At 39.6% G+C, this 24,596-nt stretch overlaps 1 protein-coding gene across 1 annotated transcript in view; it reads right to left on the bottom strand.

The window, feature by feature from the left end:
• Positions 1-8,772: 8,772 nt before the first annotated feature.
• The window catches only part of CD96 (CD96 molecule), a 165,933-nt gene continuing 150,109 nt past the window's right edge, over positions 8,773-24,596 (bottom strand). Inside the window, exons 12-13 of the mRNA XM_007947438.1 lie at positions 11,148-11,271; positions 8,773-8,881 (exon numbers count right to left, since the gene is read on the bottom strand). Coding sequence (XP_007945629.1) covers positions 8,773-8,881; positions 11,148-11,271 — 233 coding nt within the window. The remainder of the gene's footprint in view (positions 8,882-11,147; positions 11,272-24,596) is intronic.

The raw sequence follows: 24,596 nt of genomic DNA, 5'->3' as shown, positions 1-24,596 counted from the left end.
TTATTTTCTGTGCTGAGCTCATTATGTTTATGACTCATGTTATCATTTCCTTTGTTGGTGTTGTTTTAGTATATGCTGAATATTTGTGCTTGTCCTCTTTTTTATTGTGATGTGTGAAGGTTTACCATTTTTCTTTGAGGTTACCCTATGATTTACAATTTTCTCCCTGAGTTTAGAAGAGTCCATTCTATCTTTCAACTCTCTTAACTTCCTCACCTTTAGAAGTTCTGTAACTACACAGTCTTTTCCCTCTTTTTGTTTGTAGTTGTCCTCACTTGCCAATTGATGTTTCTGGTTCCCTGTTTAAACAGAGCGTTCTTGATTGCACCTAACAACACACAATCATGTAAGCCTTAAAATAAATCTCTGTGTGTGTGTATAAGCAAAAAACCAAAACCAAACTTACTGCCGCAAGTCAGATCTGACTCACAGAGATGGCTCCTTTGGTTTCTGAGGTGGTATCACTGCAGAAGTAGGTAGTCCATCCACTCCTTCTGAGGAGTGGCTGGTGGGTTTGTACTGCCAGCCATCTGGTTAACAATCAAATACCTTAGGCATCATGTTAAGCCTGTAATAGAAATTGATTGAAGTTTATTTAATATATGATCTGCAAATTGAAGTAATATTTTGTGGTTGTGTGTTGTCAAATAGATTCTGACTCATAGAGACCCTGTAGGAAAGAGTAAAAGTAATGGTTTCCTGGGCTGTGATCTTTATGGGAGCAGATTGCCCAGTCTTTTCCCCCATGAGGTGACTGGTGGGTTCAAATCTTTTAGTTAGCAACCAAGTACTTAACCATTATATCACCAGATCTCCTTCAATAATATTTTGACTGTTGTTGTTGTTAAGTGCCGTTGAGTCAGACCCGACTCATAGCGACCTCTCCTTGGGTTTTCCAGGCAGTATCACTACAGAAGTAGATTGCCCAACCTTCCTTCTGAGGAGGGGCTGGTGGGTTTGAACCACCAGCCTTCTGGTTAGCAGTCAAGTGCCTTAGGCTCTACGCTACCAGAGCTCCTAGTATTTTTGACTAGGGAGACAAAATGTTCCAGAGAAGAAAGAATCTCCAAAGATTCTTACACCACATCTTATCGACATTTCCATGGAAATGGGGCCAAAACAATGGTTACATAATAACAATTTACCCTAAAACTCTGTTTCTAGTCTGACCTTAAATAAGAGCTCTGGTAGTTTAGTGCTTAAGGTGTTTGGCTGCTAACCAGAAGGTCAGAGGTTTGAACCTACCAGCCATTCCTCAAAAGAAAGATGAGACAGTCTGCTTCCGTAAAGATTTACAGCCTTGGAAGCCCAATGGGTGTTGCTGTGAGTCAGAATCGGCTAAATGATAATGAGTTTGGTTTATTTTTTTAAGTTTGACTTCAGAGTTTCTGTTTCTCAAACCTGATTGCATATGATGTTGCTGTTGTTAGATGCTGTCGAGTCGGCTCTAACTCATAGCGACCCTATGTACAACAGAACGAAACACTGCCTGGTCCTGTGCCAGCCTCATGATCCTTGCTGTATCTGAGCCCATCCTTGCAGCATTATGCCATGCCATCTCAATGATGGTCTTCCCCTTCTTTGCACATCTAATTCTTAAAGAGAGCACAAGGCCCAAGGCAAAACAGTCTTCACTAATTAGGTAGGGAGCTCTGGTAGCCTAATGCCTAAGGGACTTGACTGCTAACCAGAAGGTTGGAGGTTCAAACTCACCTTGGAAGGAAGTTTGGGCAATCTACTTCCAGAGTGCTACTGCCTCAGAAACCCAAGGAGGGGTCGTTATGAGTTGGGTCCAACTCGACAGCACATAACAACAACAACAACAACAACAATATTGTTTGACTTAGGAACTCTAGTTGCACTGTGGTTAAAGCATGCACTGCTAACCAAAATGTGGACAGTTTGAACTCCAATCTCTCTCTCTTTCTGTCTCTATTTTCCCTATTGGTTCTATTTCTCTAGAGAACGATGACTAATACATCTGTCATTCATTCACACAATGTTTAATGGAGCACTAAATTGTGCCAGGTCTTGTCCTCACTCTGGGATACTGAGATGTGTAAGGCCATTTCATACCCTTAAAGACATTAGAGTCTAACAGAGGAGTTCATAGTCTGTAGTTCCTTAACTGGGAGTGACCTAAAAAGTTTTGATTTAAACATTGCCCCAAAGCAACAAGAACAAACTCAGAAAGTTTGTTCTCAGTAAAGTGTCTTCAAATGAAATATTTATTGAACAAATGAAGATCGGTCAAATTGTGTGTGGTAGTTAATTTTGTGTGTCAACTTGGCTTGCTGAGTGGCTGGGCAGCTGGATGTAGTATTCCCCATGGTGAGACTGGTAATGAAATCCATGGTGTAATCTACTGTGAGTAGCTGAGTAGCTGTCTGAGGGATGTGGTTTGCTTCCTATATATAAAGAGAAGCCTTGGGGAATGGTCTCTAGCTGTGTTGTTGTTCAGCAGCCTGCCGTGCTCTGCTGACCTTGGGACTTTCAATGGACTTGAATTAATGGCCTGCTGTGTGGTTTGGTGACATCAGGACTGTGCCTTTTTACTTGTCAACTGTGGGCTTGTTGGTCTCAGCAGTCAGCAGCTGTCTAGTGAAGAATAGCCTCTAGCTCCAGTGGGCCGGGAAGCTGGAGACAGAGCTGAAGCCCAAGACTGAGGGGCTTTCACCCAGCTCCTAGAGCCTGGCATTTTGAACTTGGACTTAAAGCCTCCAAACTGTAAGAGAATAATCTCCTGTTTGTTCAAGCCATCCCATTTGTGGTATATTCCTGTCAGAGCGGTACTAGGTAACCAGAACAATGTGTACCAAAAATTCTCTAGGAGGAGAATGGGAAATTCATGAGTTGTCAGTTCCAACTCCTGCTTGGTTAGACTGCAGTAGAAATGCTGAAGAGGAGCCTGCCTCTACTACAGCTGTGGGTAAGGGATCTCGCCTCAGGGACTGATATAAAACGGTGAACTGTTTCCATAGTTTCTACTATATGGCAACTAAAAACACTGCCCGAGGGTTTGGGTAGGAGTGGAAATCTCTCTCTTGAGTGAAGTCTGAAGAAATAAAGCTTAGTCTCCTTTGATATGAAATGGTTTAATAGTGAGAAGATGAGTTTGCCCTGGAGTTCTGGGAAAATCAAAGGGCTGTATTCATTTCCTTAAGAAAGAAAAATTGATTGAAGTTTTGGTGGATCCCAGCCAGTTCCTAGGGCAGAAGAAGCCCCAGAAATGAAACAAAAAACAGAAACTTGCAGGATAAATCCTCATTTATGTTCTTCTGAACTTTCAAATTGGACAACACCCAGGGAAAGGAGAGAGAAAACTCCCCAAATAAACAGATCTTTGCAGCTTGTCATACTGTCCAAGAGTGCAATGTCAGAAAAATAGACTAGTTTTAAGTAAAATTAAACATTACCTATTAGGTTTTTTTTTTTTTTTTTTAAAGTACTTAAAAAAAAGTTCTATGTGGAGATAATTTCAGCCTTAAAGAAAAAGTTTACATAAAAACAACACACTACACACATGCATTTTCTTGACCTAGATTTGTTTATTGGTTACATTTTACTCCACTTACTTTATCCTTTGCCTTGTTGGAATCTATTTCCAAAATTCAGCCATTGAAAACCCTATGGAGTACAGTTCTACTCTTGTACACATGGGGTGCCATGAGTTGGAGTCAACTAGACAGCAATGGTTTGCTTGTTTTGATCGGGGGATTTCTTCGTGCACCAGTTAACTATTGCTGTAGAAATGCCATGTAAAAATCACACAATCTCAATGGCATACAATAATATTTAATTTATGTGCCTGTTGTGGTATTGGCTGACCGAGGCTTGGCCTGTTTCACGTGATTCTGCTCTACTCCACGAGTTTCTTACCTTATTCTTGAAACTAGTGGAATAGCCTTAAAAATGTCCATCTCATGGCAATGGCAAAGAACAAGAGTGAGACCAAACATACAAACGTCTTTTAAGTCTTCGGTTGGTCATGCCCATGGTATTCCATTGTTCAAAGCAAGTCACATAGCCACATTCAAAGTTAAGGGATTCTCATGGTGCAGGTGCATACTGAAGTAAATATTTCTGAGCAATAATGTCATCTAACACAGTGTACTTTGGAAATGAGTGGAAAGAAATGTTTATGCATGGCTTCTTTCTCTGAAAAAGAAGACAGTGATGAAGATGGGTGGAAACCTCAGAGAATAATATTGTTTCTTCTCATGTAGGACAGATTGAATCTACTTCTAGAGAAACAGGAGTTGCTGGTTTGAGACAGGCTCTATATGGATTTATCTGCACAAAATTTTAAGGCACAGGTGAAATAGTCATTTTAGTCATACGAGGTATGTAAAGTTCACAGATTGCCTAAAAGACCTCTGTAGCCCCTTTATTTTGCAGTTTTGTAAAAATTTCCTCTGAACCAATGACTGACCATAGCTCCAGGGATAAGTAACTTCTCAATCTATTGTAGTGGGAGATGAATTTGTAAGCGCTGACCAGAACTTATTTGCAAAACCAAAAGACAGTACTGAAAAGGAGAACTAATATAAAAACTCTGTGAGACACCTGTTATATGACAGATAGAAAAATTACATAGGCTTATGTTTGTTGTACTGTAAAATTGTCTATCTCTCTATAGAAACAATCTGAACATGTTCCAGTTCTTGGACTGTTTGTCTTGATACCTTCACTTGTATTTATGTCTCCTGATGAAACAATAAAGTAAGACCACAATAGCCTCTCTACAAATTACTAATGAGATAGTTGTATTAAATAAAAATGACTGTATATATGAAACAAAAATCATATATATGAGCTGTTCTTGCTCCCCTCCCCCATTTTCTTTCTTGAAGACAATTGAGAAATTAGGGGAATTATGGAAGGCAAACCTAGCTTGTTTTTCTATTTCTTGAATTACATTAGTAATCTATTGCTTTGTAGCAAATTGACCCCAAACTTAGTGGCTTAACACAATAGGATCTGACCTCACACCATGGATGTGGGTTAAGAGTTCAGAAAAGGCTCAGATGATTGTTCTGGCTCAAGATCTCCCATGAGGCCTTAGGCAAAAGGTCAACTGAAGTTGCAGTTATCTGAAAACTTGACTGGGTACTGGAGGATCTGCTTCCATGATGGCCCACCCACAAACCTGGCAGGTTGATGCTTGCTGTTAACTAGAGGCCTCAATTCCTTGACATGTGCACCTCTTACTAAGGCTGTATCACGTGTCCTCATGCCATGGCAACTGGCTTCCCTCAGAGTGAGTGATCAAAGGAAGAAGCTGCGATGTCTTTTATGACAGTCTTGGAAGTCACTCTGTGGCCATGCTGCAGTATATTATTGATTTTACCATGTCTGGGACTGGCATTTTCTGTCAGGAAATGCAGGGTTGGCACTTGCTTGATCCTGGATGTCACTACTTCCTTAAATTTTATGCCGTAGATGTCTCATTTGCCTTATCCTAGTCTTGGCCCTAGATTACACAAGTAATCTATATTCAGTATTTGAGGGGTTTATACAAGGATAGGAGTACCAGTTGACAAGAATCATTGGGGACCATCTTGGAGGCTGGCTACAAGAGCTAAGCACCTAACAAAGAATTCAGATCAATGGGAAGGAACTTACACGGGTTGCTCTGGTTCAGCAGTTCTCAGTTTTGGTTGAAACTTTGAATTATTGGAGAGTGCTGATGCTTGGGCCCAAGCTTTTGATTAAACTGTATGAAGGATTTGCCTATTACTGTATATATCAACAATGTTCTTCCCTCCTGAGGTAGGCAGGGGAGGGATTGAAGTTCAGTAAAGTAATTTATTCACTCACAAACTGTTAATTACAGAGCAGGTCTGTCAGAAGAAACTCTGGTTTATTCTCTGTCACCTACACATTCTAGTTGAACTAGTTTGTAAAAGTTGGTAGGAGCAAGGTTACTCCTCATTGCTAGTCAGTGGTGCAAATGGTTAACAACTCTGCTGCTAATCAAAAGTCTGGTGGTTTGAATCTACCAAGAGGCTCCTCAGAAGAAAGGCCTAGCAACCTACTTCAGAAAATTCAGCCCTTGGGGACATTATGGAGTACAATTCTCCTCTGACATACATGATCTCACCAGGAGTTCATTAGCAAAACAGAAAAAAAACAAGAAGTGTGTTTTGAGGGTGTTTGTCTGTTTCATGACAGGTAAAAACAGGCAGGTTTGATGAATAAGTCCCTACATGAAAAAGAGAACTGTTGTTGTTGTTGTTATGTGCCGTCAAGTCGGACCAGACTCATAGCGACCCCTCCTTGGGTTTCTGTGGCAGTATCATTACGGAAGTAGATTGCTCCATCTTCCTTCCGAGGAGTGGCTGGTGGGACAATGAAAATTAAATGGGTTGTGCTCGAATAATAACTTTTAAAGGATTAGCACAAGGCTGGTCCCTATGAGGTGGAGGTTAAAGATGTCCCAAATGCCCAACTTTTCCAAACTGCTGTGCCACTCCATCATTTCTGACATCAACTTCTCCTCCTCCTCTCGATACTCTTCCTGTTGTCCTGTTGTTGTTGCTGTTGTTATGTGCCGTGGAGTCGGACCTGACTCATAGTGACCCCTCCTTGGGTTTCTGAGGCAGTATCACTATGGAAGTAGATTGCCCCATCTTTCTTCCGAGGAGTGGTTTGTGAATTTGAACCACCAGCCTTCTGATTAGCAATCAAGTGCCTTAGGCACTACACTACCAGAGCTCCCCCTGTTGTCCTAGGGTTCTATATTTCACTGTAATGTCTCACAGAACTCACAAACTGCCAAGGAAACAGCTCATGTGGTGGAGTCTGGGAAGCTGGCAAGTCCAAAGTCAATGGGTGGATATGGAGGATTCTCCCCACTCCCATAGTCACAGAGGCTGGTGAACCTAGATCGGCAGGTCCGATGACCAGCTGCTGTCTTAAGTTCAGGGGTAGGATGATGATGAACCAAATGCAGGACCAGAGCAAGAGAGAGAACCTTCCCAGAACATTCACAGATATACCCTTAAGGAAACTAAGGGTGGTTGGTGACATGAGCTACACCCTCAAGCAAGGAAGAACTCATCTCACCCTAAAGAGGCATAGAGACTAGGATTTACAATATATGACAAAATGGAGGATGATGGATAGAAAGGCCATATTAAGCAATTCACTGCACTGCAGGTTGGCTTGAGTTTAGGCTGCCTGTTTACTTATTCAAAATTTGGATAATTGTTTGATGCATGCACACTCACATGGATAGACAAAACTGAGTATGAGACCACTCTTAGCTCATACAATTTATTTTTATTTTTTCCTATGTATTCCTGCCCCATAAGTTATCTTCCTGTGCAAATACTGCCCTTCTGTTCTTCCATGACTGATCTTCTAAGGACTGTATCTATCTGATATAAATGTTCACCCTATATGCCTGTCTATTATTTGGCTGGAAGCCATGGGAGTGAGTTCAATTCCAGACCTGAAGGATAACTAGAGGCCATAGTCTTGGGGTCTCACCAGCCTCTATCAGACCAGTAGAACTGTTTTTTTTTTTTTTTTTTTTAATGATTTTGAGTTTTGCTCTACATTGTTTCCCAACTCTATCCAAGATCTTCTGCACTGATCCCTTTCTGAGTGATTGACAGTGGTAACCGGGTACCATTTAGTTCTTCTGGTCTCATGGTCATGTAAGATGAGGTTTGCATGGTCCACTAGTTCACTGGACTAATTGTTTCCATGTGTCTTTGGTTTTCTTCATTCTTCTTTGTTCTAGATGAGGAGAGACTCATTGCTGCATCTTAATGTCCACTTGCAAGATTTTAAGACCCTAGTCACTACTCAGCAAATTAGGGTGTAGAACAATGTTTTTGTGTAGTATGTTATGCCAGTTGAGCTTGATGTCCCCTGTGATCATTGTCCTGAGCCCACAGATCCAACTATTCACTCTCTCAGAGTGGTTGGCTATGGCCAAGAAGTTTTTTATAACTTTGGCCCTTGTTAGCTCTTTTATATATATGGACATTCTTACAACACATAAAAATATGTACATAGAAATATCATCTCATACAATTTTAGAGGCCAGTGAAGACATACCTATGAAGCTACTCAGCTGTTGGCTATTTCTCTCTCTGACCCTCCTCATTCATCCCATTCCATGGGTAGGAGACTGAATATGATGGCAGGAGGGGTGAAGGAAAATTGGAAATTTGGTTCTTGTGTTCTATTTTTCTCCAGTGAAAATAAACAACAAAATTTTATTACCAAGACTAGCCAAACTTTCCTATTATTCAGACTTGCTAGGACTTGCTTGTACATTTAATCTAAAATTTTGTTAGAGAATAAAAAGAAAAACTAAAAAGAACCTCAGATATTATTATAATTTTGTTAAATAATGTAGGATGTTGCCAGATGCCAAAGAGAAGAAGATTTGCTATAAGTATATGGTTGAAGTCATTGTTGTCACCTCAATCAGAGATTTCCAATGAAAAACAAAAACACTGCAAGGACTTTTTTTTTTTTTAATAACAGTAGCCTAATTTGCACCTCTTACATAAGCAAGAAAATCCCTATAGATTTCATTGAGTGTGAGCACCACATATCCTCTCACTGCTCTTTAAATTTCAGGCATATGCAGATGAAAGAAGGTGAGATGCTGGGAAAAGAGGTCACTCAATTTCTGTCATCCATTTCAGCTGCAGCAGAGCCTTGGCTGGAGGTGATTATATTTCAAGCACTACATCTACCATATCAACAGTATTCCAGCACTGCTCCACTGTATGGCAAAGTCTCCAAGGACTAGAGAGTCTCCAACTCATGACAAGGCAGATCACTTCCAGTGGGCTCTTGAAAGCAAGTGTACTTGACAGGAGGTGGTGGTGGCTTAAAAGGTGGGGGTCTCTCCATGCTAGAAACAAAACATTGTGCTTTCAAGGCTAGGAATGTGAGGAAATTTTTGAAGGATATATAGATATATATATAGATATATATATGTATATATATATATACATATATATATATATAACTCATTGCCATCGAGTAGGTTCCAGCTCATAGCAACCCCTCCTTGGGTGTCCAAGGCGGTATCACTACGGAAGTAGATTGCCCAATCTTTCCTCCAAGGAGTGGCTGGTGGGTTTGAACCACCAGCCTTTTTTGGTTAGCAGTCAAATGACTTAGACACTACACTACTAGAGCTACCATATGTATATATATCCTTCAATATATTATTATATATTATATAATGTATAATAATAATTTTTATTTATTTAATTTTAAAACTACACAGATTAGTGGAAAAGTGATACAGAATTTTTCCTGGTTTAACTACGCTTCTTAGACCTATCACCTATTTGAACATCATTATCATACCATTAATTAATATTTACATGGCATTTGAGAGCTTGCAAAGAACATTATCATACCATTATTTAATTTGCATCTATGAATTGAGTATTGTTGTCTCCATTTTACAGATAAAACTGAGGCATGGAAGGTCTAAGCAACTTTCTCAATAGAAACAGACCAGCAATTCCGGTTTTTTAACCAGAAGCTGTGTTCGCTATGGCAGCTGCCTCCTGATGGAAGGAGCTTTACCAAAAAGACATATCTTTTTCCTCTTCCGGAGGCAAAGTTTTAACATTCTGGGACTTAAAACAGAAGTATTTCAAATAGCCCCTCTGCCAACCCTACTACCCTCAACCTTCACCACGCAGCCTTTGTGCCCCATGGAGATTGGGTAGAAATGGGAGGTAAGGCTCTTCTGATTCCTTGAGTTGAGCAAGTTCTGGTTGGATAAAGTCAGGATCCCCCCTGTGTGAATCAGTAAACATCCTTAAGGCTATCTATGTACAAAGCACTGTTGTATGTTAGCACAATACTTCTCTTGGTCTCAAAGGCATCAAGCACCCAGGTTAGTGAAGGATTTAGCTGTACAAACGTTCCACCTATCTTGATGTCAGAACACAGAATTATATCTGTGAGCATCTGTATGCCCAGAACTAAAATCTTTCCACCTTGCCTGGCAATCTATAGCATCTAACTGAGAGAGAGAGAGAGGGCAGAGAGAAGAAATGGGAAGGCAAGAGAGGAAAGAGCAGGAGGAATGTTTCTCATCTCCATATAACATAGGCATCTGAATAAAGAATAATAAAAAAAATTATTTCAGATTTATTTTCTGATTCCCATTTTCTCATTTTGGTATAAAGAGTCTTAAGGATTGTTGTCTGGTTTTCTGACGCTTTAATGAAAATTTAACATATTAAAAGGTAGATTAAAAGATACATGCTTCAGGTTTCACTTATTTATTTTTCAGTGGAGTCTCAGAGAAATTATGAATTTCTCAAGGTCTGGTGGCCAAGGGGCAGTCCTTGAATAAAAACCCAGAATTTCTAACTACTCAGTGTTTTCACCATGAAACACTCCCACATTTGGTTACAGAGTCCTCAAGGTTACTCTACAAAAAGTAGAAGGGGAAATTGCATAATGGCTAGTGTTATCTTAGACAGCAGTAGAAATACTGATGTGGAAGTTCATGTCTGCATTATTGGGTCTGCTTTGATCATGGCCTAATCCAGACTGATCTAAAATAGATAAGTCAGGAAAGGGAGGCTTGATCTTACATGCCATCTCAGATTGCTAAATGGAAGATATTTCAGTAAGACCAAAAAGAGGTAATCCAATGCTTACTTTCCTTTTCCCTTGGGGAAAAAAAGAAAAGGGCAGTAATAGCCCAGTCAGCTGAAAAAGAGCTGAAAATATCTGAAAATTACCTTTCTCACTCAATTTCACACTTGAGCATCTAGCCCCAGCTGGGCCCAAGCAGTTCAGAGATGCATGAAAATGAAAAACTAATAAAGATTAAAAGAAAAATCAGCTTTGGTTTTGGGGTGAGGTGAGGCTCAGCTCTCATTTCATGCCCATTGACTTGTTCCACATTGTGAGCATTACTGCTCAAACAGACCAATGCAGAGCAGAACACGGAGTCAGGAGTTGTGCCTATAATCCCAACTGTGTCGCTCTGGACAAGCTGGGCAGCCTCTCTGAGCCTCCCTGAGATGTATTTCTTCAGTAAAATATGAGAGGACTCCATGAAGTAACAATGCTTAAAGTGCTGAGTAAACATTTTGTTTTGAAAAATGATCTTTTCCTACATACAATAGTATTATACTCACATTTCTTTCTGATATTGACACCATTTTCTCAGCCCAAGGCCAAAACATATCACACAGAGAAAGAGCAAAGCTGCCACAATCACTGGCCAGGACATTCCATCTTTGGGCTTATTAACCTCAGTACCTGCAACGGACATGAAGAGACATGGACTTCAATGTCAAACTTCTGTACTTGTTTGAAAAACAGGATTAATTGAACCATTTGCCCTGCCTGAATCATGGCTTCTCCAAGGGCCATGGCATATTCATTTACCGTAATCAAATGCTTGAGACTTGTTCCTAGTTCTGTTTTACATGAGTGTCTTTCCTGTTAGACTGTCCCAGAAGTGGTCTTTATTTTTTTTCCCTTTCACTTTCCCCAAGGCTCTGGACACATCTTGGCACATACTACCCAATGATATAGTATTTGTAAGAAGGAATAAATGGCAATGAGATGCTATAAATTTGTATTCCAAATTTACGCCGATAAAAGAAAAAGCATATATGAAATAATGGCCAAGCTTTGGATTTTCTTATTTTCTAAGCTGTTTTATGGAAGATATTAGTGTGTGAGAAGTAGGAAGATCCTGTAAAACGCATTATAATATCCCAAAGCCAACTAGGCCTGGCTAACAGCTATGTAGTTGTAACATTCAAATACTCTCAGCCAAGGGTTTTCATTTCAATGTTACTTAAGAATTGATAGTCAGGGTAGAGATTTCTAACCTTCTTATATCTCATCTCCTTCTTTCTTTTTCTCTTGTTCTTCCCCTATCCATGTCCACAATGCAAAAGGGAGACAGGACAGGAGGGGTAAGACTAAAACAGGTTAGTTTTGTTCTTTGAATGGTCTGAAAAAGGAGAAGATTGAAACCAAAAGTCCAGCTAAAATGGTAATGGTGGGTAAATTTTTTTTTCTTTTTAATCCATGCTGATTATATCCATACTCTATTCATTCATTCCATTCTAGCATTTGAAATACCCAAAGTGTATGAATTAGATACTCTTAAATATTATAGATTCTAAAACAGAGGCTCTGGTAGCGTAGTGCCTAAGGCACTTGACTGCTAACCAGAAGGCTGGAGGTTCAGATCCACTAGGCACTCCTCGGAAGGAAGATGGGGCAATCTACTTCCGTAGTGATACTGCTTCGGAAACCCAAGGAGGGGTACCTATGAGTCAGGTCTGACTCGACGGCACATAACAGCAACAACAACAACAAAACAGAGGCACTATAAATCTCATGTTTGGAATTTTTTTTTATCTTTCTCTGAGATAAAGGAAGAATTAGGAAAATTAACTCCCTTGGGAAATAAGGATATCTGTTTCACCCTAGCAGAGAATGAAAGGGAGTGTTTATAATTATACAGCTATGTATTTTTTTCTTTCTAAAAAGTATTTTACAAACATCATAAAAACTCAAACAGTGCTGAAATACAAAATAACAATGAAAAGAAAGATTCCCTATTACCTCAGAAGATAGTTATCAACCCTGGAGGCAATTAACTTTTAACAGGTAATTATTTATTGTATGAGAAATTTTCTATGCATTTACAAGACTATACACGGCATCATGGATTTTACAAATGGGGGAATGCTATACATACTACTCTGTCCTTTGCCTATTTCTCTTAAAAATATATATACTTGGAATACTTTCCACATCAGTGCACAGATTTACCACATTCTATTAAATGACTGGAAGTTTTCCCAATGAATGTATGGTTCTACCATAGTTTATGTAATTGGCCTCTTAGTGTTAGATAGTTAAATCATTTCCATGACTTTTCTATTTCTAACAACTCCATTGAAATTCCTTATAAATTATAGATTACATAGATCATAGATCATTTGGACAAAGAGCATTTTTGGATCAGAATTATCTCGATTGCTTTTCTTTCATTATTTCAACTAGATTGCTTGTAGAGGGAGACTAGGTTTTTAATATATTTTCATTGCCTGAGTTTTTATCACCATCACTCTTCTGTCAGTTTGTTTTACTGTGTTGGCTTGCGTGTTGCTGTGAGACTGGAGGCTTTGCCACTGGTATTTCAAATACCAGCAGAGTCACCCACGGTCGACAGGTTTCAGTGGAACTTCCAGAATAAGAGAGACTAGAAGGAAGGGGCCATCCACTTCTCAAAGAACTGGTCACTGAAAACCTTATGAATAGCAGTGAAACAAAGTCTAGCATATTACTGGAAAACATCATGAATAGCCCTAAAATATTGTCTGATACAGTGCCAGAAGATGAGCCCTTCAGGTCAGAAGGCACTCAAAATACCACTGGGGAAGAACTGCCTCCTCAAAGTAGAAACCAAAAACCAAACCAAACTCACTGCCATTGAGTCAGATCCGACTCATAGCAACCCCTCCTTGGGTTTCTGAGGCAGTATCACTACGGAAGTAGATCACACAGTCTTCCTTCCCAGGAGTGACTGGTGGGTGCGTTTGAACCGCCAGCCTTCTGGTTAGCAGTCATATGCCCTAGGCACTATGTCACCAGAGTGCCCTCAAAGTAGAGTTGATCTTAATGACATGAATGGAGTAAAAGCTTTCAGAATCTCTATTTGCCAATGGGGCACAACTCAAAATGGAAAGAAACAGCTGTAAACATCCATTAGTAACTGGAATGTAGAATGTACAAAGTATGAATGCAGGACAATTGGAAGTTGTCAAAATGAAATGGAACACATAAAGTTCAATTTCCTAGAGCTTAGTAAGTTGAAATGAATTGGTATTGGTCATTTTGAATCAGACAATCATATGGTCTACTATGTGAGGAATGGTCAATTGAAGAGCATTGGCATGGAATTCATTGTCACAAAGAATGCTTCAAGATCTGTCCTGAAGTACAATGCTGTCAGTGATAGAATAACATCCATACACCTTCAAGGAAGACAAGTTAATACAACTATTATTCAAATTTATGTACCAATTGCTAAAACCAAAGATGAAGAAATTGAAGATTTTTTTAACCAACTTCCGTAGTCTGAAATTGACCAAACATGCAATTAAGATGCATTGATGATTATTGGTGACTGAAATGCAAAAGTTGGAAACAAAGAATCATTGGCAGTTGGAAAATATAGCTTCTGTGATAAAAATGACACTGGTGACCACATGATAGAATTTTGCAAGACCAATGGCTTATTCATTGCAAATGCTTTTTTTCAACAACATATACAGAGGCTATACACGTAGACCTCACTGGAGGTGAGGTCTACTACATCTGTGGAAAGAGGCGATGGAGAAACTCAATATCTTGAGTAAAAATAAGGCCAGGAGTTGACTGTGGTATAGACCAACAATTGTTCATATACAAGTTCAAGTTGAAGCTGAAGAAAATTAAAACAAGTACACAAGATCCAAAATATGACCTTGATTATATCCCACCTGAATTTACAGACCATCTGAAGAAGATATGAAGAACAGATTTGATACATTGAACACCATTGAACAAAAACCCGATGAGTTGTGGGATGATGTCAAGAACATCATACATGAAGGAAGCAAAAGGTCATTAAAAAGACAGGAAAGAGAGAAAAGACCAAAATGGATGTCAAAAGAGACTCTGAAACTTGCTCTTGAATGGAGCACAGCTAAAGCAAATGGAAGAAATAACAAGATAAAAGAGTTGAACAGAAAATTTCAAAGGGCAGCTCAAGAGGACAAAGTAAACTATTATAATGAAATGTGCAAAGATCTCGAGTTAGAAAAGTAAAATGGTATGTCTCAAGCTGAAAGAACTGAAGAAAAAATTCAAGCCTTGAGTTGCAATATTGAAAGATTCTACAGGCAAAATATTGAATGATGCAGGAAGCATTAAAAGTAGATGGAAGGAATACACAGAATTGCTGTACTAAAAAGAATTGGTCGATGTTCATCTATTTCAGGAGGTGGCATTTGATCAATAATCAGTGGTCCTGAAGGAAGAAGTGGAAGCAGCACTAAAGGAATTGGTGAAAAACATGGCTCCAGGAATCGACAGAATACCCATTGAGATGTTTCAACAAATGGATGTGGTGCTGAAGGCACTCGTCTGTTCCAAGTAATTTGGAAGACAGCTGCCTGGCCAACTGACTGGAAGAGATCCATATTTGTACCTATTCCACAGAAAGGTGATCCCACAAAATGTGGAAATTATCGAACAATATCATTAATATCACACACAAGTAAAATTTTGCTGAAGACAATTCAAAAATGGTTGCAGCAGTATATTGACAGGGAAATTCCAGAAATGCAAGCTGGATTCAGAAGATGATGTGCAATAAGGAATATCATTGCTGATGTCAGATGGATCTTGGCTGGAAGCAAAGAATACCAGAAAGATATTATTTGTGTTTTATTGACTATGCAAAAGCATTTGATTGTGTGGATCATAACAAATTATGGATAATATTGTGAAGAAGGAGGATTCCAGAACACTTAATTGTCCTCATGAAGATCCTGTGAATAAACCAGAAGGCTGTTGTTTGAACAGAACAAGGGAAAGCATTGAGTCAATTCTGACTCATAGCAACCCTCTTTGGGTTTCTGAGGCAGTAAATCTTTATGGAAGTAGATTGCCCAGTCTTCCTCCCATAGAGTGGCTGGTGGGTTTGAACTGCCAACCTTCTGGTTAGCAGTCAAATGCCTTAGGCAGTATGACACCAGAGCTCCTTATAATATCAGTTACCAAGGAGCATTCTGACTGTGCTTCATCCAGGACAGATTTGTTCCTTCTTCTGGCAGCCCATGGTATTTTCAGTATTCTTCACCAATGCTATGTATCAAAAGCATTGACGCTTTTTCAGTCTTCCTTAGTCATTGTCTAGCTTTCACATGCTATTTCCAATAATATTGAATGATATTAGCCTCATATGCATGTGAGAAAGGCCAGACTTTATCTCACCTACTTTGATCATGTTTTCAGAAGGGAACATTCCCTGGAGAAGGATATCATGTTTGGTAATGTGGAGGGTAAGAGAAAAAGGGGAAGACCCTCAACCAGATGGATTGACACAGTGGCTGCAATGATGGGCTCATTGTGAGGATGGCACAGTACATAGGGTCACTATGAGTCAGAGCCCATTTGGTGACACCTAACAACAAAAGTTTTTTATTACATTGCTGTTCATATAGCCAAATCTTAAAAATATAGGCCAAAGAATAGGATTTATAATATCAATTACCAAAAACCAAACTCACTGTCATCGAGTCGATTCTGACTCATAGCAACCCCCTTTGGGTTTCTGAGGCAGTAAATCTTTACGGAAGTAGATTGTCCAGTTTTCCTTCCGCAGAGTGCCTGGTGGGTTTGAATCGCCAACCTTCTGGCTAGCGATCAAATGCCTTAGGCACTATGCCACCAGAGCTACTTATAATATCAGTTAGCAAATCTTTTCTGTTTCTCAGTTTGGACTGTACATGTGTGACTTTTGTTACATTAGCATTGAAGATTTTTCCTTTTCATACAATTCACATTCAAGGATTCGACACTCACCCTAATTCATCAGTTAGGATGCTCTGGCAGCTCACGTAGTCCTATAATACATGACCATATGGTATGTTGAGTATGCAGAAAGCTAGAGAGTGCTCTGTAGCTCAAACCACTAGAGTTGATAATCTTAAAAGAAATAATCCCTCAGATAGTCAACTCTGGACTGAACAAGATTCTGTTTTAGTCAACTCAAAATTTTCTAGGCTCTACGCTGGTAATATAGTAGGATATAACATTTTATCTCTGAAGTCTTAAGAAATAAAGAACAAAGTGTTTTTAATAAGTCTTTAAAAATTTCTACAAATTCTCTTTGAACCAAACACAGAAAATGAGACTATTGCCTTTAGGAATGTCTCAGTGTAGTGACAGAGCTCCAATTTTTCCCCTTCTCTAAACTTGGCAGTTTTTTTTTTGTTGTTGTTGTTTGTTTTTGTTATTGTGATTTGTGTGAAAATTTACAGAGGAAATTGGTTTTCTATTCAACAATTCATACACATTCTGTTTTGTGACATTTATTGCAATCCCTGCACTGTAACAGCATTCTTCCTATTTCCTCCTTGTGTCTACTGCTTCCCTTCATCCTTCCTTCCCATCCCCTCACCTTCCTAGTCCTATCCCTGTGCAACTGCTGTCCTCTTGATCTCATATGCTTAATTGTTATAATGAGTACATACTCTCTTGATATTAGTGTTCACCTTATAGGCCTGTCTATTGTTTGACCAATGGTTGAGTCAAGAGGGTTAAGTTCAGTTCCTAGCTTGAAGGGTGTCTAAGGGCCATAGTCTCAGGTGTTCTACCAATCTTAAACAGACCAGTTAGCATGGTCTTTTTATGATTTTGAGTTTGGTTCTACATTTTCCCCTACTCTATCCAGGATCTCTTATTGTGATGCCTGTCAGAGTGGTCAGCAGTGGTAGCTAGGCACCATCTAGTTCTTTTAGTCTCAGGGTAATGGAGGCTGGGGTTCATGTACTCCATTTGAGACTGGTCAGTTCATAAAGGCAACAGTATTTTGAAGGTATTGGTAGGACCTTGACTTGCAGTTTTCTCCATTGCCATGCTATATATAGGATGGGACTCCAATAACCTGAAGACTGTACAACCTTCTTTATGGAATAAACTGAATATGAAGGTAGAGTTCAGCAGCCAGTGATCACACTCCTGAAGTGAAAGAATTAATTATGCTTAATTATGCCTGTGAATTTATAATCACAGGCATAATTAATTATGGGCCTGGGTTGTGAGCACTAATTTTATTGAATCCCCTAGCCTCTTATTGTATATGAAACAAGGGATTATATTTTTCATTAATAAAATTTTATTATTTGTTCATGTATACTCTTTTGTTTCCACAGTCTCTTTCCTGCCTCAGAATGTTTTCATAGGACTGAAATGTTTTTTTTGCTACTTTCCATCTGGTTAGTTCTTATTCATTTCTCATATTTTAGCTTATATATCATATATTTAGAGAGCCCTGTCCTGATCACCAATTAAAATCTTTCTGTTAGGCTCTGAAAATACCATGTACTCTGTCATAGTATGTGTCTCAATGCATTTAATGGTATGATGACTTGTTTATTATGTATCTTCTCTAACAGTATATAATCAGTATTTTCACTGTATCTGCAGCATGTGACACAGAAGTTAGAAAGTGTTACGTACTCAATAAGTATTTATTGAGTTACCAAAACATAAAATACAACAAATAATATGGTAACTGGCTCATTGGTAATATGAAAATGATTATTTTTTGTAAATCCTGTGTTAGGCTGGGTTCTCTAGAGAAGCAAAACCAGTAAAGCTAGCAAGTCCCAAGTTCTTGGATCAAATGTCAAGCTAGAGGCTTTTCCCAATTCATGCAGCTGCAGGGGCTGACAAGCTCAATGTTGGCAGGCAGTATACTGGCTGTTGACTTCACTGAATGATGAATCCAAGGTCTCCAAGCCAAATGGTGGGTTATTCACTCATGGACAGTTGTAGGCAGCACAACACGATCCTGATCCACAGAAAAGTGGCTCTTTTTCCCAGGATGTCCATAAAGATATTGGAAGCAGACCACACCACTAGGGAAACTCCCTTTATGCATTGGCTGCTCAGAACGTATACATCCGATCTCATCATGGGAATAACTCACACCACAATTGCTTAAACTACTCAGAACTGTGGTCCAGTCAACACACAACTCCAACTATCACAGTCCACCCCCTTGTCAACTTGGCAGTTGTACACACTGCTTTAACCATATATAATCTCTAAATAACAACAATTATAAAGTCATATTTGTGCCTAACATGATACACTAACATGCATACAAATGAAATGCATTAATACTGTTTACATTTCTTAGTTCAAAACAGAAAGAAACAAAAATATTTGATGCACATATACAATGAAGAAACATAACAATCACAGTCCTCATTTCTGCAACTGGTCATGTGGTCATAGCTGATAATCAGAACTACCTTCTTCTACCACCCATTCTGTATTTCCCTTGCCCTCAGCAAGCACCTCAGCTGGTTGTGGTTCATTGCCTAGTGGGGTGACACAAACCTTCATTCATGAAGGGTCTGGGCCATTAGTAGTCATATCAGAATTGGGTTGCTGTAATTTTCCACTGACTTTAATCACAGGGCATTGTAGTACTAAGAGATGTCCTAAAGAATCTCCTGTATTCCAGACATATTCTTCTTTACCTCCATTGTGTGATGTCAATCCGACTTCCCCTTGGTAATCAGAATCTATCACATCAGATAGTATAGTAACACCCTTCTTTGTCTGTTGATCTAGAGGCAGGAGGAAGCTAAAATGGCCAGGTGACATTCTTAACTTCCAGTTCAAAGCAGTCATTATTGTGTCTCCAGGTGGGAGTTTTCCTCCTTCTGGGACTAAGATCTTCAGACCCACAGAGCATAGGGTAGCAGGGACAGGAAGCAAATATTCTGCGTGAGTCATTAAGGGTAATAGTGACTGGTACCACTTCCATTTCCACCCTTGGTTTCTGGACCTGTGAGTCCTGGCTATTGGAGAAACAGCACCGTATATTGGATGCTGGTTGAGAGCATATATGGCCTCTTGGAGAACATTGCCCCAACCCTTTAAAGTATTGCCACATAGCTGGTATCATAATTGTGTTTTTAGTAGCCCATTCCACCATTCTATCAAACCAGCTGCTTCTGGATGATGGGGAACATGGTAAGACTAGTGAATTCCATGAGCATAGGCCCATTGCTGCACTTCATTTGCTGTGAAGTGAGCCCCTTGATCCAAAGCAATGCTGGATGGGATACCATATTGGTGAATAAGGCATTCTGTAAGTCCACGGTTGGTAGTTTTGGCAGAAGCATTGAGTGCAGGGAAGACAAATCCATATCCATATCCAGAATAAGTATATATTACAGTAAAAACAAAGCACTGTCCTTTCCATGATGAAAGTGTTCCAATGTAATCAACTTGCCACCAGCTTGCTGGTTGATCACCTCAAAGAATGGTTCCATTTTGTGGACTCAGTGTTGGTCTCTGCTGCTGGCAGATTGGGCACTCAGCAGTGACAGTAGCCAAATCAGCCTTGGTAAGTCACAGTCCATGTTGCTGAGCCCATGCATAACCTCCATCCCTGCCACCATGGCCACTTTATTCATGAGCCCTTTGAGCAATGACAGGAGTAGCTAGGAGAAAAGGATGACTCGTTTCCACTGAACATGTCATCCTATCCACCTGATTGTTAAAGTCCTCCTCTGCTTGTGTCATCTTTTGGTGACATTCACATGAAACACAAATATCTTTACTCCTTTGGCCCATTCAGGGAGATCTATCCACATAACTCTTCCCCATACATCTTTGTCACCAATTTTCCAATCATGCTCCTTCCAAGTCCCAGATCATCCAGCCAAGCCATTGGCCACAGCCTGTGAATCCATATATAGTCGTACATCTAGCCATTTCTTATTCCATGAAAAGTGAACAGCCAGATGAATGGGTTGAAGTTCTGCCCATTGGGAGGATTTTCCTTCATCACTGTCCTTCAGGGAAGTCCCAGAAAGGGGCTGCAGTGCTGCTACTGTCCACTTTCAAGTGGTGTCTGCATATCGTGCAGAACCATCTGTAAACCAGGCACAAGTTTTCTCTTCCTCAGTCAATTGATCATAAGGAACTTCCCATGAAGCCATAGGTGCAGACTGAGAGAGGGAAGGTAATGTAACTGGAGTGGAGACCACAGGCATTTGGACCACTTCCGCATGCAACTTACTTGGGCCTTCAGGTCCTGCTCAAGCCTGATTTCTTACATACCACTTCTATTTAATGGTAGAGTGTTGCTGTGCATGTCCAACTTTATGACACTGTGGTTCAGACAACACCCAGTTCATGACGGGCAGTTCAGGCATCACGGTGACTTGGTGGCCCATGGTTAGGTATTTAGTCTCTACTAAAGCCCAGTAACAAGCCAAAAGCTGTTTCTCAAAAGGAGAGTGGTTATGTGCAGAGGGTGGCAAGGCTTTGCTCCAAAATCCCAAAGGTCTGTGTTGTGATTCACCAATAGGGACCTGCCAAAGACTCCAAACCACATTTCTATCTGCTATGGACACTTCAAGCACCATTGGATCAGTCAGATCATATGGTCCAAGTGGCAGAACAGTTTGTACCCCAGCCTGAACCTGTTGCAGAGCTGCTGTTGTTCTGGGCCCCACTCAAAACTTGCAGCTCTCTGAGTCATTTGATAAATAGACCGAAGCAATTTACCCAAATGAGGGACATGTTGCCTCCAAAATCCAAAGAGGCCCATCAGACATTTTGCCTCCTTTTTAGTTGTGGGGGAAGTCAGATACAATAACTTGTCCTTCACTTTAGTAGGAATATCTTGACATCCCCCACACCACTGGACCCCTAGAAATTTCACTGTGGTGGAAGGTGCCTGAATTTTTGTTGGGTTAATTTCCTACCCTCTAGCACACAGATATCTCATCAATAAGTCTAGAGTCATCGATACTTCTTCCTTACTAGGTCGAATCAGCATAATGTCATCAAAATAATGGACCAGTGTGATGTCTTGTGGAAAGGAAAGGCGATCAAGATCCCTATGGACCAAATTATGACATTGTGCTGGGGAGTTGACATACCCTGGGTCAGCACTGTGAAGGTCTATAGTTGGCCTTGCCAGCTGAAAGCAAACTGCTTTTGATGATCCTTTGAAATTGGTATTGAGAAAAAGGCAGATCAATAGCTGCATACCAAGTACCAGGAGTTGTACTAATTTGCTCAAGCAATGAAACTACATCAGGAACAACAGTTGCAATTGGAGTCTCCACCTGATTAAGTTTACAATAATCTACTGTCATTCTCCAAGATCCACCTGTTTTTTGCACAGGCCAAATAGGCGAATTAAATGCAGATGTGATGGGAATCACCATCCCTGCATCTTTTAAGTCCTTGATGATGGCAGTAATCTCTGCAACCCCTCCAGAGATGTGGTATTGCTTTTTTTTTTTTTTTTAAATAACGCATTTTATTGAAATATAATTTATGTACAGTTAAATACACAAAACTAAAGTGACATGGGTCAATTTTTTTTTTTTTTTTGCAGTGTTCCTTCCCCTCCGCTCCCACACCTGGCAACCAACAAAGAAAGTTTTCCTCTATGTATAAACGTTTCCTTGACCCTCCACAACAATGAACTAACACTGTATTTGTTCTTCTGTGATTGACTTATTTCACTCAGTATATTGTTCTCCAAGTTCATCCATATTATGTGGTATTTTGCAGACTCTCCATTATTCTTTAGTGCTGCATAGCATTCTGTTAATAGGTATGTACCATAGTTTGGTCATCCACTCTTCCGATATAAATCTTAGAGTTAAATCCATTGACAGATATGTAATTATCAGCAATATGAATTTGTTGCTTTCATTTTTGTTATGTGCTTTTTCGTGGTGTCAATTTCTTTGTTCCATATAATTTTCTATGCTGAGCTCATTTTGTTTATGAATCGTGTTATAACTTCCTTCATTGCTATTGTTTTAGTATTTGCCAAATATTTATGCTGGTCCTCTTTTTTGATGTGAAGTTTTATCATTTTTCTTTGAGGTTACCCTGTGATTTATAGTTTTCTTGCCAAGTTTAGAATAATCCATTCTATCTTGTAGTTGTCTTGACTTTTCTGCCATCTAGAAGTTCTGTAACAACAGTTTTTTCCCTCTTTTTGGTTTGTAGTTGTCCTCATTTGTAGGTTGGTGTCTCTGGTTCCCTGTTTACAATCTTGTAGGCTTATTTATTTTGGATATTTCCATAGCTGGGTTGGTTTCTGGGTTATATCATGTGTGTTAATGGTCAGTTGTTGTTGGCTGTTGTTGCTTCTCTTTCCAAAGGGCACCCTTTAACATCTCTTGTAAGGTTGGTCTAGTTTTAACAAAGTCCCTTAATTTCTGCTTATCTGGAAATGTCCTAATTTCACCATCATATTTGAGGGACAATTTTGCTAGGTACATAATTCTTGGTTGGAAATTTTTCTCTTTCAGTGTTTTGTATATACCATCCTGTTGTCTTCTCGCCTGCATGGTTTCTGCTGAGAACTCTGAGCTTAGTGTTATTGGTTGCCCCTTGTAGGTAACTTTTCATTTTTCCCATGCTGCTCTCAGGATTCTTTCATTGTCTTTGGTGTTAGTAAGTTTGATGATGATATGTCTGGATGATTTTCTTTTGGGGTCTATCCTGTTTGGGGTTTGTTGGACTTTCTGAATGGATATATTCTCATCTTTTGTCATACCAGGAAAATTCTCTTCCAACAAATCTTAGACAATTTTCTCTGTGGTTTTATTTGTGTCTTCCTGTTCTGGAATTCCGATTACATGTAGGTTATTCCTTTTAATGGTATCCCACATGAAACTTAGGCTTTCTTCATTTTGTTTTGCTCTTTTTTCTGATTTAATCATTTCCAAAGAAGTATTCAGGTATTTGCCTTCAATCTCCCTAATTCTGTCTTCCATTGATTCAATTCTGCTCCTTTGTCCATTCAATGTGTTATCTATTTCTAAAATTTTAGTATTAATCTTCTGGATTCCTGTATGTAGATTTTGTATCATTTCTAATTTTTCATATATTTTGTCATTTTGTTCTTGTATATTGACTTTCAAAATTGTTCTAGGGTTTTGTCAGTGTTTTCCTTGATCTGCCTCTCAATTTGTTGAAGATACCTAAATATAATTCTTTTGAATTCCTTATCAGGGAGTTCCAATGTTACATCTTCCTCAGGGATGTGATTTGGGTCTTGCTCCCTTGTTTCTCCTGCTTTATCTTGATTCTTTGTGTGGACTGTGATGCTCTGTTTTGTCCAGGCATTGTGACGTTTTTGTGCTTATATTTAATTGGTGATTGTATGTTGGAGTGATTTGCACAAGATTTTCATTTTCTTTGTTTTGTTTGAATATCATCTATGCAAGCAAGGTACTGTGTTGTGCTCCTCTATTTGCTAGTAGACAGCACTTACACACTCACCACCTGTCTCCTTTCCTGTTGTCAGCCTCTCGTATGTCTCTGCTGACCTTGGCAAACAGAGCCTATTCTTAGATCCCTGGAATCCGAATGAGGATGCTATCACTTTAAATCCAAAATGGTTGCCACTTGTAAAGGTTCAAAATGGCTGTACCCTCAGTCACTTTAAATACTCAAAATGGCCACCACTTGTAAACATTCAAAATGGCTGCACCCTTGGTCACTTTAAATATCCAAAATGGCTTCCATGTGTAAACATTCAAAATGCCTGTGCCCTCCAGACAGCTGAAAGTCAGAGCTTAGGCTGTCTCCCACCTTGCTGTTTCCCTTTCTAGTCATAGGCCACCAGCACAGTTGTCCCTGCAGCCCTTGGTGACCAGAGCTGATCTTTGTCATGTCATTTCTCAGGTCCCAACACCACTTGGAACTATTCAGGCTGTTGGTCCCGTAGGAATAGCTGACAGTCTGCAGCTCTGACTGTCTCCATAGTCACTGTTTTCATTCAG

Source organism: Orycteropus afer, unplaced genomic scaffold (assembly GCF_000298275.1).
Source record: "Orycteropus afer afer isolate SDZICR_OR568_19922 unplaced genomic scaffold, OryAfe1.0 scaffold00184, whole genome shotgun sequence".
NCBI lineage: Eukaryota > Metazoa > Chordata > Mammalia > Tubulidentata > Orycteropodidae > Orycteropus > Orycteropus afer.
Note: the sequence above shows the minus strand (reverse complement) of the source record. Positions and strands in the feature narration are given on the sequence as shown.